The sequence below is a fragment of the Littorina saxatilis genome, linkage group LG9 (assembly GCF_037325665.1).
Source record: "Littorina saxatilis isolate snail1 linkage group LG9, US_GU_Lsax_2.0, whole genome shotgun sequence".
Taxonomy (NCBI): domain Eukaryota; kingdom Metazoa; phylum Mollusca; class Gastropoda; order Littorinimorpha; family Littorinidae; genus Littorina; species Littorina saxatilis.
The window spans coordinates 31,065,731-31,081,294 of record NC_090253.1 but is presented as its reverse complement, the minus strand read 5'-3'; the positions used below and the strand labels follow the sequence as shown (position 1 = coordinate 31,081,294).

The 15,564-nt window shown below is 39.6% G+C and overlaps 2 protein-coding genes across 2 annotated transcripts; one reads left to right on the top strand and one right to left on the bottom strand.

Annotated features, from left to right (window-relative positions):
- The first annotated feature begins 3,903 nt into the window (after positions 1-3,903).
- On the top strand, positions 3,904-6,477 carry LOC138975842 (uncharacterized). Its single transcript, XM_070348604.1, has 5 exons — positions 3,904-4,013; positions 4,334-4,507; positions 4,641-4,731; positions 5,001-5,149; positions 5,700-6,477. Exons 1-5 carry the CDS (start codon positions 3,919-3,921, stop codon positions 5,704-5,706), a joined length of 516 nt encoding a protein of 171 aa, XP_070204705.1. The 5' UTR covers positions 3,904-3,918; the 3' UTR covers positions 5,707-6,477.
- A 210-nt stretch (positions 6,478-6,687) lies between these two features.
- LOC138975841 (uncharacterized) lies at positions 6,688-15,025 on the bottom strand. The gene is made up of 19 exons (XM_070348602.1): positions 14,512-15,025; positions 14,247-14,318; positions 13,973-14,101; positions 13,791-13,862; positions 13,519-13,647; positions 13,258-13,314; positions 12,968-13,012; positions 12,632-12,667; positions 12,251-12,373; positions 11,736-12,039; positions 11,223-11,429; positions 10,570-10,645; positions 10,152-10,175; positions 9,646-9,870; positions 9,205-9,275; positions 8,967-9,071; positions 8,605-8,816; positions 8,072-8,236; positions 6,688-7,869 (listed from the first exon to the last, which is right to left on the bottom strand). Exons 1-19 carry the CDS (start codon positions 14,832-14,834, stop codon positions 7,620-7,622), a joined length of 2,625 nt encoding a protein of 874 aa, XP_070204703.1. The 5' UTR covers positions 14,835-15,025; the 3' UTR covers positions 6,688-7,619.
- Positions 15,026-15,564: the final 539 nt, after the last annotated feature.

Sequence of the window (15,564 nt, the reverse complement as noted above, 5' to 3'; positions counted from 1 at the left end):
AGCCATACCAACATCTTGAAAGCCGAAAGATGGCAGTAGGGTAACGTACAGTAGAATACCTATTCGTCTTACCTGTTAAGCTGCTTTGTTTGAGCCAAAAGGTGTCTGCGTCTTGGACTGTAGAGTTTCTTGCGGTGTTGTCGGCCTAGAGTACTGGTCGAAGCCCGAAAATGATTTTGTGATGTAAAAAGCTTTGTAAACTAATAATAATTAGTCTTGGCAGTGTCAAGATCCATTTAACACCAGGTTTTTGCGTGTGTGAGTGCGTGCGCGCTTGTGCCTTGTAAGCTACTGTAGCGGACAACTATTCAGATTACATTCAAGCCTGTAAACAAATACTAAATTTATAGAGTGGTGTAGAGGCATTTATGAGTGTCTAGAAACTGGCCAATAAAGGACCATAACATCTGGCGCAATAAGGGCTATACCACTCCATAACACACCGGCCTGCACAAAATCCATCCCCCCAGCTTGCTCCACCTGCACAAGCTCCTCAGCCTTCAGTGCAACACTCTCCTGCAACATCTGACTCTGAATATCTGCAACAAACTGCGCCCTGTCATTCTTCTGGGGAATCCTCACCACAAGGGTCGTATCATCTGCAGCAAAGTCAGCCGTCTGTTGAAATAAACAATTATCATCTGGACCAAGATCAAGATAGTTATGTGCTTCTTTATAAGAAGGAGTCAACTGAAGAAGAGAAAAGCTCCGCAATGGAAGGGACATTTGATGAATCACAAACAAGTAAGACAAGAATTCAAATGAGGAAAGCAGAGAAGTTGAAAATAAATGTAGCCTCAGTCAGTAGAACTAAGAAACGGTTGGGAGAAAAAGCTGATATTTCCTCAAAGAAATTACGGTATAATACCAGATCCCGGAAGAAGTGTCCATATTCTGTGAAAGAAGGCTTTAGTTTTTGCAGAGAAAAGGACCTGGTTTTAGGGGCTACTGTTGGTGAAACGCAAAAACCACTTGCAGAAGATCTGTACATGTATTTGTTCTCATCAAAGAGAGAAGAAATCACAGATGAACAGCAAGCGTTGAACACCAAAGAATGCTCAAGATCAAAGATTGTCTCAGGAAAGTACATAGGTGCGCTGACGAAACCCAAAAATGGACAGCGTCAAGTTTGCTCCAGATTTGAATGTGCCCACTGCCAAGAAACGTTTAATCGAAAAAGAGATTTCAAGAAGCACATCTCCACTCACTTTCATGGCAGGCCCTATATCTGTATCATATGTGGAGAAGGTTTTAAAAGTAGATTGCATCTTAGACGTCACAAGCATGAGAGGCACTCAAAGCTGAACAAACCTTTGGAGTTTTCCTGCGAACTTTGTCAGGATGTCTTCAAAAGTGCAGCTAGGTTTCTACTTCACAAAAAGCTGCACGAAGAAGACAAGCTGTTCATATGTATAAGGTGTGGGTTCAAAGCTGCCAGCAAAGAGGCGCTTGTCAAACACCCCCGGCAATCACACAGGAACTGGGTGCAGTGTGAGTACTGCGGAATAACCCAGCGCAAAGACAACATGCCAAGACACATTCTCGTGCACAGAGGAGAAAAGCCGTATCAATGTTCGCAGTGTGATTCTGCATTCCGAATCCTCTGTGACTTGAAGCGTCATGTGAAGGGTCTTTTAGCAGGAGTTTAGCATCCCTGTTTCACTGTGTGAGTTATGTGTATGTATCCCTTCAGTGTGTGTCTGCGCTGCGTGTATCGATCATTGTATGTGTACGTGAGAGAGAGAGAGAGAGAGAGAGAGAGAGATAATTTTTGTGCTTTTGAAACTGACTGAACAGATCCTCAAAAGGGAGAGCACTGAACTCTGTTACTGATACAAAGTATCTAGCAGACCATCCAGTGCTTATCTCCCTTCCTGTTTTGACTGTCACTCTTGATTCTCAGTAACAAATTTTAATGAAGTATCTCTAAAATAAAAATAGACATATATATATAGTTTTGGTTAATGTTTTGCTGCTTTTTTTAAAGTCAAGGCGCTTGTAAGGCACTTGGATCCCCTCTCTTTTTATATTTAGTCAAGTTTTGACTAAATATTTTAACATCGAGGGGGAATCGAAACGAGGGTCGTGGTGTATGTGCGTGTGTCTGTGTGTGTGTCTGTGTGTGTGTCTGTGTGTGTGTGTAGAGCGATTCAGACAAAACTACTGGACCGATCTTTATGAAATTTGACATGAGAGATCCTGAGTATGAAATCCCCGAACGTTTTTTTTCATTTTTTTGGTAAATGTCTTTGATGACGTCAGATCCGGCTTTTCGTGAAAGTTGAGGCGGCACTGTCACGCCCTCATTTTTCAACCAAATTGGTTCAAATTTTGGTCAAGTAATCTTCGACGAAGCCCGGGGTTCGGTATTGCATTTCAGCTTGGTGGCTTAAAAATTAATTAAAGTAACACATGTGGCTGTAGCTCAATAATTAATTCATTTTGGTCACTTGTACAAATAATCTCATAAACGTCCTTTAAAGTTGATAGAAGGAGGATTGGCTACAGTATTCGAACACAGAAAAAAATTGTTGGTACGATATTTTCGAGAAAAAGAATTCGTAGGCCTAAACATTATTCAACAAGGCCTTTGGCGTAATCGTCACCGGAAGTCAAGGGAACTCCCTACTTCCGCCACTACTGCCGCTATCAATTGACAAGTACAACATCACTATGTCGTCGCCATCGGTAAGTTTCAAAGGCCGTGCAATAACTTTTCGCCCCTAACTTAAGTCTATTTAGATTTGGGATCCAAAAGTGTTCTACATTATCAAGAAGAAGAAGAACTGGAAGCAATCTGTCGACATGAGAGTGACAGAGTGAGAGTCATTCATGTCACTACCGCAAAAACCGCCCCACTCGCATTTTCTGAGTTTGACGGTAAGAGTAAGCATACTCGTAGATCTTGATAATTATAAAGGGTAACAGCCTTCATGAACTTTGGAGCATAGGCTGTATGCCTCTTAGCTTCTTTTTGCTTTCGATGGGTTGCTTCTAGATCTGTCGTAATCCCTGTAGCACTACATCAATCATTCAATGTACTTGTGGACTTTTGCTCAGAACATGTAAACAGCATAAAGTACTCGGTTGGTTTTTAATTTTCTATTATTCCTTGGTCATCACTTGTTTGATGGATGATGCCCTCCTTCCCTCTTTGCTCCCTCTAGAATCATGTGCAAAGAATGTGACAGAAGAAGACTTTGACTGTCTAGCAGTCCTAACCTAAGTATTTCTCTCATAACCCCACCCATACCCCCAGGTGTGTTCTCATATACATTAGTTTGATGAGAAAATTTGCTAGTAAAAACTGGTTTGGCACTCACAGATGACAAAAAGAGTGGAGAGCTTACCAGATGTATTTCTACATGCTGAAGATACAACTAATTTATTATTGTTGATTTCAGACAAGCCGGAGTGATCATGAAACAGACTCACCTGCACCCCACAGAGGGAGAGGAAGGAGGAGAGGAAGGGGAGGGGGAAGAGGAGGTGGTCAGCCTCAAGAACAAGATCAGGTGTGTTTTCATGTCCATTACTTTGAGAACATTTGCTATTTTGGCTCTAATAGATGAGACTGAAGAGCTTACAATTAATTATATGAAAATTAGTTCTACATGCTGAAGATACAACTATTTTATTATTGTTGATTTCAGACAAGCCGGAGTGATCATGAAACAGACTCGCCTGCACCCCACAGAGGGAGAGGAAGGAGGAGAGGAAGGGGAGGGGGAAGAGGAGGTGGTCAGCCTCAAGAACAAGATCAGGTGTGTTTTCATGTCCATTAGTTTGAGAACATTTGCTATTTTGGCTCTAATAGATGAGACTGAAGAGCTTACAATTAATTATATGAAAATTAGTTCTACATGCTGAAGATACAACTATTTTATTATTGTTGATTTCAGACAAGCCGGAGTGATCATGAAACAGACTCGCCTGCACCCCACAGAGGGAGAGGGAGGAGGAGAGGAAGGGGAGGGGGAAGAGGAGGTGGTCAGCCTCAAGAACAAGATCAGGTGTGTTTTCATGTGTACATTACAGTGAAATCTGTGGTATCCATACTGGTCTTATCCAAATACCCTGTGATATACAACTGGGGAATTACCCAAATACGTATTACTTAGTCTGAATCTGACCTGTGGTATCCAACTACCTGTGGTATCCAACTCTTTTTGTCTGGGCCCCTTCGTTGTTGGATACCACAGGTTTCGCTATAGTTTGAGGAGAAAATGTGCTAGTTTGGCACACATAGATGAGAGAATTGGAGAAGTTACCATTAGATGTAAATTAGTTCTTCATGTTGAAGACACAAATGTTTTATTAATGCTGTTTTCAGACATGTTCCACAAGTAACGAAAGAGGAGGAGACAGGGGGAGAGGAAGGAGGAGAGGAGGACGAGGGGCGACAGCACAGCAGCGGGGCTCTTCAAGTGGCAGGGGGAGAGGTGGTCGAGGGAGGTGGGATGTGGCCGGCATCCCCACTGCGCAGCAGCACAGGAATAACTTGCAGGTGTGTTTTTAATTAATTTGACATTATTATGAGGAGATATGAATAGCAAAGTCTTTCGCATGTATACACAGATAATGATAACAGCACACATGTTTCATTTTAAAACATGTTTGTTGTCTTTACATTATTACAGACTCAGATCCAACAGCTGGATATTGCACAACTGCGACAACTGGCCCTCGACCTGGCTGTTGCACAACCAGGTCTTGTTTTTGACATGCTTGGTAAGTAACTTCTGCTTTATGGTGTTCTGATATAAGTTTGCTCTTGTCATTATTGTGGTATTTTGTGTGAGCTCTCTATGTAGTATTTTGTTTCTGCATTCTGCTGAAAGTATTTTTTCAATGGTTTTGTTGTTGTTGTATACAAAAAACAAAACAAAAAAAATATATTTACATCCATGGTGCATTATTGATTTTTTTTACTTTGACATTGGTAATCATAAAATATGTATCATAAATTAAGAAATAAAAATGCTTTCTGTTGAAAACAGCCGATCAGTCGTCTGTGCCAACACCTGCACCATCACCAGACCATGCAGCCTGGCCGGACTGGTGTGTGTGCCGACATTGTCGGCACATGCCCACACCTGCAGAACGGATCTGCTGCCAGCGCCGCACTCAGTGCATATCAAGAATGCCTGTACGTATGCCCATTTTTTATATAAAAAAGTATTTATTAAAAAAATATTTACATGAAAAAAAAGATAAACACAGTCATGGTCAGATTGTGTACTTGTGCAGGGTAATATAGTTGTATGTAATGATATACAGTGGAACCTGCTAGTACTCATACTATAGTGGACTCTATTATTGTGATTTTCCACTTATAATGAAGAGGGTTTTTTTCCCCCTTGGGTTCTCTCTGTTAGACAAAAATCTAAACTGTAATAGCAAATTTCTTTTAGTGAACGACTTTCCTCTTCCCTTGAAGTTCACATTGGTATGTAGTCCTTGGAGTCCAATTATTATTATTTATTTATTTTTGTATTTCTTATTTTTGTATTTGAAAAAAAATGAAATTTGGATATTTACAACGCGCTTTATCTTTGCTGTGTAGGAAACTAAAAGCGCGGCAAAGGTCGCACTTTACCAGGCGCCCCACTCAAGGCCCAACAGGGATTCGAACCCGGGTCAATGTGATGTGTTGTTACTTTGATGATTACAATTATTATTTCTTTTTTCTTTTGCAGGAGATGAACATCATTTTACATCCGTTCGTGCTACACCTGAGCAGGAGGCAGCGGGTGGACATTTTGGTGTTTGCGGAAGAGGGAGGCGAAGCCGCCTCCAATCGCCATGCTGCCTATCGCCAGTTTGTTTTCTGGCAGCATGGTCGTTTGGGGGCTGGTAACAGGAGGGCTATCCCTTCATGTTGTGTGTGGGCCATTCGGGATACTTACCCCAGTCCCAACAATGTTTATACAGGATACATTCCAGCGCGCTTGCAGTAGATGGGGTAATTGCTCTTGAATACCGACACACAACATGGAGGGATATTTTTCGTCTGTCTCTTCCTCAAGCACCAAAATGTCCTGAGGACTTGGACATGTTTGACTTTTAGTTTTCAAATTTTTAATTGCCTCTCTGTATGGTTGTAACAGCTGTTTGATTGTTTCCATGGGTTTTTGCACACATTACTTTTTGAGTGCAAGAAAAATATTACAGAAACATTTTGTCTTGAAAATGAGAATGTTATTTTGGTTGACTAGAAAATTATGTTAAAATGGTTTCTTCAGCTGAGCTGTTTGTTTTGTACAAGTTTGTGTTCATTTACTTTGTATGTACTAGTATGACTCCACAAGTTAATTTTAATAAATGTATATTTGACCAACAACAAAACAAGTTCATGTGCCAGCAGTGACACAATGTCATATCATGTAAATTATGCTGTCAGATTTTGAAATTGTGTAATTCTGAATACAGAATCTGAATCACTTCCACTTTTTGTAATGGGTTCAGAAAAAGAAACATGATGTTATTGTTTTTAAATTTATATCACACAACAAACACACAATAGTCTTTAGTCATTTTCAAAGTGGTGTACATCCCTTTATCTGCAGACAACAAACAGTTTCTGTCTTTGTTTTTTGTTTTTTTCTTTTCTTTCAGCAGACATACTGTTGCACAATTACCACACCACAACGCACTCATAAAAACAAATGAACAGACAGACAAATATCAAGTATCGTTACCACCATTATTCTCATATTGTTTCCAGGTAAACATGTACAAAAGCCAACTAAACAGATATGCTAAGTCACGCTTGCAGCCACACATAATAAGAATATACTAACACATGTTGTACAAACCCTCAGTCTCTCTCGCACACACATTAGTATCATGAATAAACAATTATTGTACACAAGCAATATTTTCAACTAAACAAGAAAAGAAAAAAAAAACATGATCACCATGTCACAACCACTCCCTCAGTCCCTGCATTGAGAGGTGGGTTGTCGCTGACATTCCTTTAATTATAATGGGAGGTACATTTTCAGCCGAACATTCCAACATGCTCAATTATAATATGTGTTGCAATGTGAGTTTCTTGTGCCTGCAGCCATTCTATGCCGCCTGAATCTAGCCTGTGAAGCAAAATGTAGTCTAAGGCAATTGATATCAATTTGAAGTGAAAATCATACAACACAGTCTCAACTAAAATGATACAGCTTTGGAAACTATTGATAAATGCTTTTCTTGCAAATTTAGTCTGCCAATGTATAATCACAAAGTTATTACTATTTTTCAAAGTTATTATTAAAATCATTATTCGCCAATGTATACAAGAGCCTCCCATCTATATTGGTGAAATAGCGCAATTTAGGGTCCATGATAAGGCAGCAGATTAAATTAAAAAACTAAACACAGCCATGCCATAGAACTATGCGGGTCTATGCATTTTTACTGGTTACCCACACATACAAACATTGCTGTCTTGAAAAGGGCCTTTCAAAAGTCCACTGGTGTCATATTGTTGTACCTCTCCACATGTCAAAAACAACTGTAACAGAACCGCAGACAAAAAGGGAGGTAATAATTATCCCACTTGACACTCTTTCCTTATGTTCTGCCTCCTTTTGGGCTACTACCAGCTCAACTGCTACCGTCATTCAGGTAAAACGAGATTTTTTCTGTGCAACAAGTTCACTAGTTGGAGGTGGGGAGGTTGCTGCCAGGTGTGTTGACAGTCTCCTTGGGTCCTCTTGTGCCAGAGGTTTTTTCCTGTGCAGTGGCAACGGGTCTTGTAGTCTCATCTCCATGATTCGCAGCTTCAGGGCTGGAATGTGGTGGTAGGTCTTTGGGACCTTCACAGGGAATACCGACCAGCGGCCGGTTTTCTTATTGAAGCATCTGTGATACCTATCAACATAGAACAAGAACAATTATGACTAAAATGCTTGACACTAACCCTTGTAATGGCCTTGAATGTCATAATATAACTAAACATGCCAAGGACATGATCATACATCTAGAACTTGAAGCCTGAATTTACATGTTTGGCCTGTGAAAAAAACAAACAACAAAAACATTGCATTGAGTGTGTTTCAATACATGTACTTACTTCTTTCTGCCATCCTTTGAAGTCGCCAAGGGTCGACCAGCATGAGTGTTGTGGTCCATGGCTGCCAACAGAATCCTGGCTTCATAAACCGGAGGTGTGTACGCAAACCTTTTGCCCGCATACATCAACAAATGTTGGTGAAACACCTCCAGGGGGCATGTGCTCCTGTATGTAAAAAGAAAGTATTATATATAATGGTAGAAGTGAACACGCTTATCATTAAATATTTTACAGTGATGTTCTGCTGATACTGTAGCGATAGGTTTTCTTGTTTATTTACCTCACTGTATGATATAAATCAACCCTGTTACAGCGAAATTCTTATATTCACTATAACAGAGTTCCACTGTATAATGTTGGCCAGCACACATCAGTATGAGCACTACAACTCCTGATTTTTACATCGAGTATTAGTAATTACAAAACCACACAAACAAGTTCATACTTGTTGCACCCACATAATCTCCTTTCATGCACACTGTAAACAGTTCCCTGATTTCTCCCTCAATAGTGAGTAATAATAATCTTCTAACCTGTTTGTGATGACCAACTCTGCTTTCTGGATCAGAGTCTGGTCTAAGACCACAGAGGCGAGCTGTTTCACTAGGGCACGGTCTTCCTGAGGATCAAGCCAGGCCCTCCCATCCTCCCTTTCCCCGCCCAGGTCTTCATGGTCGCAGCACCAGGCACCAGCATCCCAAGAATGTATGTTGCAAACATGTTGCAAAACTCCTCGCCACATACCCTGGAATGGAACAGACACATTCAGAAAACTATACATGCCTGATTTTTTTCAAACTATTGAAATTAGTGCATAATTGTGATTGACGTGCTATTATTATTTGTAAATGAAACCGTACAAATAACCAAACAAGACAATGACCAAACAGGTTACCATGAACTTTGTCTTGGTGTCAGCCTTCTGGCAGCAGAACCAAAAGTGGTTCACTATCGAAGGGATCCACTTTTGCAGCTTGCGACCTTTACTGCCTGCAGCAATCTAAGAAGAAAATGCAAATGTAAAATGTAAAGATACACACACAAACAAACCAAAGAAAACATGAGAAAACCAATAAAGCATTCACAATATTTCAAAATTGTATCAAACTATAACACAATTACAACATACGTACCTTGGCTAGCTTCTTGCCAATATTTTTGGCAACATGCCACACATCAAGGGAATGTTTTTTTCCGATCGCCTCTTTTTGACAAAACAAAGAACAAAATATATTCATTTGCAATATCAAATATTTGGTGCATACATTTTTAAAATGTTTGCTAAAATGACCAGCCCAAATTAAATGAAAAGGGCTTAGCAATGCACACATAATACAATGAACAACAGCTGCTAAAGAGACAATAATGGTGACACACTCTAAACTGTATCCCCAAAGTGGGCAAGAGGTATATTATCTTGAAATTAAGCATTCTAACTCACTGCACTGTCCATCCAGATGGGACTGATGTATGTATAGATAATAAATGTTGCATAATAAATTACCGCTAACATATAATTGACTGTTAATCACACACACACACACAAAGGGGGGAAAAGAGGAAACAGAACATACTCATATCTGCAGCTATTCCCACATGGGCATCAGTGACGACCTCATCAACAGTGGTGTCCACCCGTTCACCTTCAAGCACTACCTCATCCAGTGCCCTCTTAAATCCAACCCTTTCCATGTTCGTGGATTTTCGCTGTGTTTCCCGTTTGTCCACACACTGGACAGAGAGAATCTTTGTGGTCTCAGCCTCCATAAGAGTGTAGCTGCAGTACTGTGCGCAATGACCTATTTGAAAATTCAATGCACCATTAAAAAGTAACCATTTATGATGAAACCTGCAAACAATATTCTCTGACCGGACATCAAAATTGCAAGGCTTTTCTAAGCTCAGTTGTTTGTTAACATGGTTACGAGAACACAGGCAAGCCAATTACTCAAGCGCCTAGACTATATCATTCTACATGATGGTAAATAGCACATTCTAATATTCCAATGACTATGTAAAATTGGGGACATGGTATATATTGGGTCATTGAATAATGCAGGTCTGCAATAATCGTACTGACCTGGTGAATCATTGCGTCCATCTCCTGCACACACACACACACAAAAATGGAATGACATAACAAAATAAATGTTCAATAAAAAGTGCTCTGCCGTCACTTGACAACAGGAAGTCAATTTCAGTGGGTTACATGAAAATGTAACTTTTTCTTTCAGTCTATTTCTCAAAAGCAAGCACGCCTTGATACAATGTCCAAAATTGAATATTATGTCCTGCATCACATCATGTTTTGCTTTTGAGAAATAAAATAGAAAATATAAAGTTGATTTTAGACATTCATTTCAATATTATTGTGGGGTTGGGGGGGTGGGGGGTGGGGTTGGGTTAAGTCTACAGCATTGGATACATTATATTTCTGAAATGGCACAACAGTGACAAAGGGGTCAAACATAAATCACAAAAGAACAACAAACACTCACCCAGAACAACCAAATTTTGCTCTGCCAATGAGTCGAAGATGGCTCGTTGGTGGTCCTTCCATGTGTCCTTCACAGCCTTTATGATAAATGGAAAACAAAGTTATATATCTATATTCTTGTGAGTTGGGACAGTCACTGAGGGACACACAAAGCAAGAATTTTGCCTCACAGACTAGACTATGTCAACTGTTCTAGACAACAACAAAAAATGCCATACTTGTTACAAAACATCTGAATACATAACGAGAATGGGTTGCTTTTAGTTTCTAAACATCATTTGTAACTAGGGTGGCCGGTTGGTTCTGTGGTGAACACGATTCCCCAGGGATACAGCAACCCGGGTTCAAATCCCCGTTGGGCCGTGAGTAGGGCGCCTGTATAGTGCAACCTTTGCCGCGCTTTGAGTTTGCTAGAGATAAAGATAGAGATCAATAATAATAATAATAATAATAATGGACATTTATATAGCGCGTTTCTAGACAATCTACTCATAGCGCTTTACAATATTTAAACAGGTAAAAACAAACATGCATAGATATTAACACAAACTGGCAGGCAAACATAAACAACACAACTATCAATATCCAAATTCCATTTTCTTTCCATTTTATACACACACATTATAAATTATTTTTTAACTGTTTTTTAATTACCTGCACCACATAATGTTTCTGGACAGCCTGGTGGAAGGTAGCACCAGGAAAGGGCAGGTTCAGCACCTTCGCCCACAACGCCAGCTTGGCATAATTATTTCCACTTAGGAGGATACATGTGCTGACTAGAAAATCACCACAGTGAATTTTGTTGGGCAGGGTGGGCTGGGCACACCATGTGTGGCTCACATGGCCTTTCACACATTCCTGAAATTCACAGATCAGATTTGAAAAAAACAAAAATGCAAATGACTTTATAAAAATTCAATGTGTCACTGTCAGTAGGATTACTAGGAACATATACATGTACAAACATAATGAGTTGATGAAGCCTAAGTGCATTCTGAAATCTGAACCATCATGCCACATTTAGTGCTGTTAGACTTAGTAGTGTCCAAGATAAATTCAACATTTTAGTTTTTAACGAATGAACGGCCAGACGGACAGATGAACCAGGTGAGTACATAGACTGACTTTTGCTTCGCATGTGAGTAAAAAATAAAATGTTCTCACCCATCTGAGGTACAGTGCTGAGCCTGTGAAGCCCTCCTTCACGGCAGGAACATGCTCACACCCAGCAGTGGAGCATTTCCTGATGCTCACAGCAGCCAGTGCCTTTAGTTGGTGGACAAATGCTAGGCACAGTGTGCTGTTGCAAATGTCCTGGCACTGGTCTGCTGTGGCTATCCTGGTGATGCCTGGTCCTAACTCCACCTCCTCCGCAGTGTCAGCATCACCTGTCTCTTCGTCCTCCTGCTGGCCGTACGCCACCTCCTCAAAGGCCACCTCGTCTGCCTCCTTGGCATACTTTTCATCCCTGACACATAGGAATAAATAAAAAATAATAATAACATTCAGTGTGCAATACAGTCTGATGTAGATTAGACTTCCCTAGAAGAATGAAACCATTTTAATCATTTTACAACATAAATGTATAAATTCATGTATACATTACATACAAATGAAATAGATTAGAATTTGTTTTATTCTTACAAAAGCAACACATTAATAAGAAATGCAAAACATACACATCCATGGTGAGAAAAAAACTGGCGTCTTGAGATTCCAGCTCGATATCATCGACATCAAAGTCGCTGTCATCACCATCTAAATCACCATCACAGGTTAAATCACTGAATTCAACAGTGATGCTGCACAAGAGAGACATTGAAAACAAAGTTAGCATCACTCAAAATAATAATGTAAGTTGTCAACTGACAAACAAGAAAAAATGTGCCTGCAGTGCCAATCTATAATACTACTACATGTATCTCCGAAAACATAAAAAATCATCAAATGACCTTTATTATCAGAATATTCTCATTGTTTGTGTGTGTGTCTTGTTTTTCATCATTATTATTTTCACATGGTTCTTTACAAATTAGCTTTTTTAATAATACTACACTTACTTGAGAGGGTTGACAAAGGAGCGGTCAATGTTCTGCCTGTAAACATAAAAATGGTAATTATAATGTATTAAAACATGCAAACAAGAACTAGATGTACTGGGTAAATCAAAACACCCCTCAACAGTATCCAGTTTCTGTTGACATTACATTTCATTATCTTGAAAAAACAAGAAGTAATAATTGGTATAACTAAACCAGCAACCAACTCAACAATCAACAATAGTAGACACTAATGACTGCCGTCATTGTAAACTGAGGTAACCGGCTGGTGTTGATCTCTGGCCGACAGTTTGCCAACTCAACTCAAATGCAGATAACAAACAATGACAAGCTTACCGTTTTGACCTCATCCCTTTCCCTTCTTTGGCAGGCTGATCAGTCCTATAATTGAAAAAAAAAGTTATTTATAAATATGATTTGACTATTTAACACACCTTGAATCAATCGATAATGTGAACCCACTGGCACTTGTGGAGACGATTTAAAGTTTAGCATTTAGAACTTTGTAAATAGATAGCGGTTTTTGATTTAAACAAGACAGTTATTTGTGCAAGGGAGACAATATACAACCGGTGTAACCAGCCAACCAAAATCAACACTGCACCATGTTCAGTAAATGCACTCACTTTTCAATCTCAAGTTCTGGCTCCTCCTCGAATGGCTCCACACCTGATAAAGGTGTACTGAAAAATGTCAAACAATCAACTCTGACCATCACCTGATTAAAATGTGTTTAAATGCATGAAACTAGCAAACTGACAAACTGAACAAAATCTGAAACCAATCTTCCCAACATTTCTTTTTTAAGTTTTTGTGAACCCCATTTACTGTCAATAAACGGTCTATGAGTATGAGTATCAATTTACAAAGTACATATATATATTTACCACGGCTTGGACGAACTAGGGACAGAGGAGAGGTCGGGGGTGGTGCTGACTTTCGCTTGCTGCAGGAGCTGCCCTGGGGTGGAAGTTTTCTGCGGAGGCTGTTTAGCAAAGTCTGGTCTCTGCACAGCTCTGTTGAATAAGAACAAAAACAAAATCCATGCACTTTGAAATAAATTCGGTTCCTACATTCACTACACCCAGCTGAGCAAATTGGTAAATGTATCAGAGCTCTGTGTAAAGCTGACTTTCACAATGTATCAATTGACACTGACCTGCTTTCAATATCCCAAGTAGAACATCCTGGTTGAGGGTCAGTCAATGCGGCCTCTTGAATCTGTTGATAGCTAAAAGTAAAACATAAAAATAAGTCAGAAGTCAATACAGCGCTAATTGACTGAAAAAAAAAATGAAACGAATGTTCATCTATAATTATCAGTTTACAAAATACATTTACCACGGCTTGGACGAACTAGGGACAGAGGAGAGGTCGGGGGTGGTGCTGACTTTTGCTTGCTGCAGGAGCTGCCCTGGGGTGGAAGTTTTCTGCGGAGGCTGTTTAGCAAAGTCTGGTCTCTGCACAGCTCTGTTGAATAAGAACAAAAACAAAATCCATGCACTTTGAAATAAATTCGGTTCCTACATTCACTACACCCAGCTGAGCAAATTGGTAAATGTACATCAGAGCTCTGTGTGAAGCTGACTTTCACAATGTATCAATTGACACTGACCTGCTTTCAATATCCCAAGTAGAACATCCTGGTTGAGGGTCAGTCAATGCGGCCTCTTGAGTTCGTTCGTACCTAAAACAGAAAAAGAAGTACAGTAGTCAAGAAAGCACTGATTGACTGGAAACAACACTTTGGTTTTGAAACGAATGTTCGTCACACTGTCACTGTAAATTATTATTTGAAAACATGGTACTCAAAGAGAAAACAAAACAAGCAAATGACAAGAACAAAGGAGGAATTTGAATTGAATTTAAACGATACTTACGCGTCCATGAGGATTCTAGAAAGTTCCGTGTCTGCTTTTGATCTGTTGTGAGGTTTCAACAAATGAGGTGTCTTGGCAAACACCTGTCCTCGGAGGGCCCCCCATCGTTCGAATTGGCTGGTCAAACAAACTTTCAATTTCTCCCTCAGCTTTTTCTTTTTTTTCTTGGCCGAAGCCGTGCTTGCAACTCTGGCAACAGGCACAGCAGGTGGTGTAGGAGGCAAACATACTTTTGGAGGCATAGATCGAAGACGATCTTTCACATCTTGAGAAGCCATCTTTGTTTGTAGGGGAAATCCGTTTCCGGTAAATGTTCTAAACATAGAATCGCCTCGCTATACACTGTCACGTGACTGTTCTAAAAATATCACGGCGAAGGGTATGGGTTTATTTCGAAACTATCTTCAATTATTGATTTCTGACAAACTACAAAGATTTGAATAGCCCCAGTTGGTAGAACACCTAATTTTTATACGCTGCAACAGCTGAAAAAGCCTTAAACCTATGGGTTGAGCTCAATGGGAGTCTTTAATGACTTTGGTCATTAAAAATCGGAAAATTGTAAAAAAAAATAAAAATTTATAAAACGATCCAAATTTACGTTTATCTTATTCTCCATCATTTGCTGATTCCAAAAACATATAAATATGTTATATTCGGATTAAAAACAAGCTCTGAAAATTAAATATATAAAAATTATTATCAAAATTAAATTGTCGAAATCAATTTAAAAACCCTTTCATCTTATTCCTTGTCGGTTCCTGATTCCAAAAACATATAGATATGATATGTTTGGATTAAAAACACGCTCAGAAAGTTAAAACAAAGAGAGGTACAGAAAAGCGTGCTATCCTTCTTAGCGCAACTACTACCCCGCTCTTCTTGTCAATTTCACTGCCTTTGCCATGAGCGGTGGCCTGACGATGCTACGAGTAAAATGGCATTGCGTTTCATTCTGTGAGTTCGACAGCTACTTGACTAAATATTGTATTTTCGCCTTACGCGACTTGTTTGCCTGACACATACCAAGATAACCTAGTATTCTTGTATAAT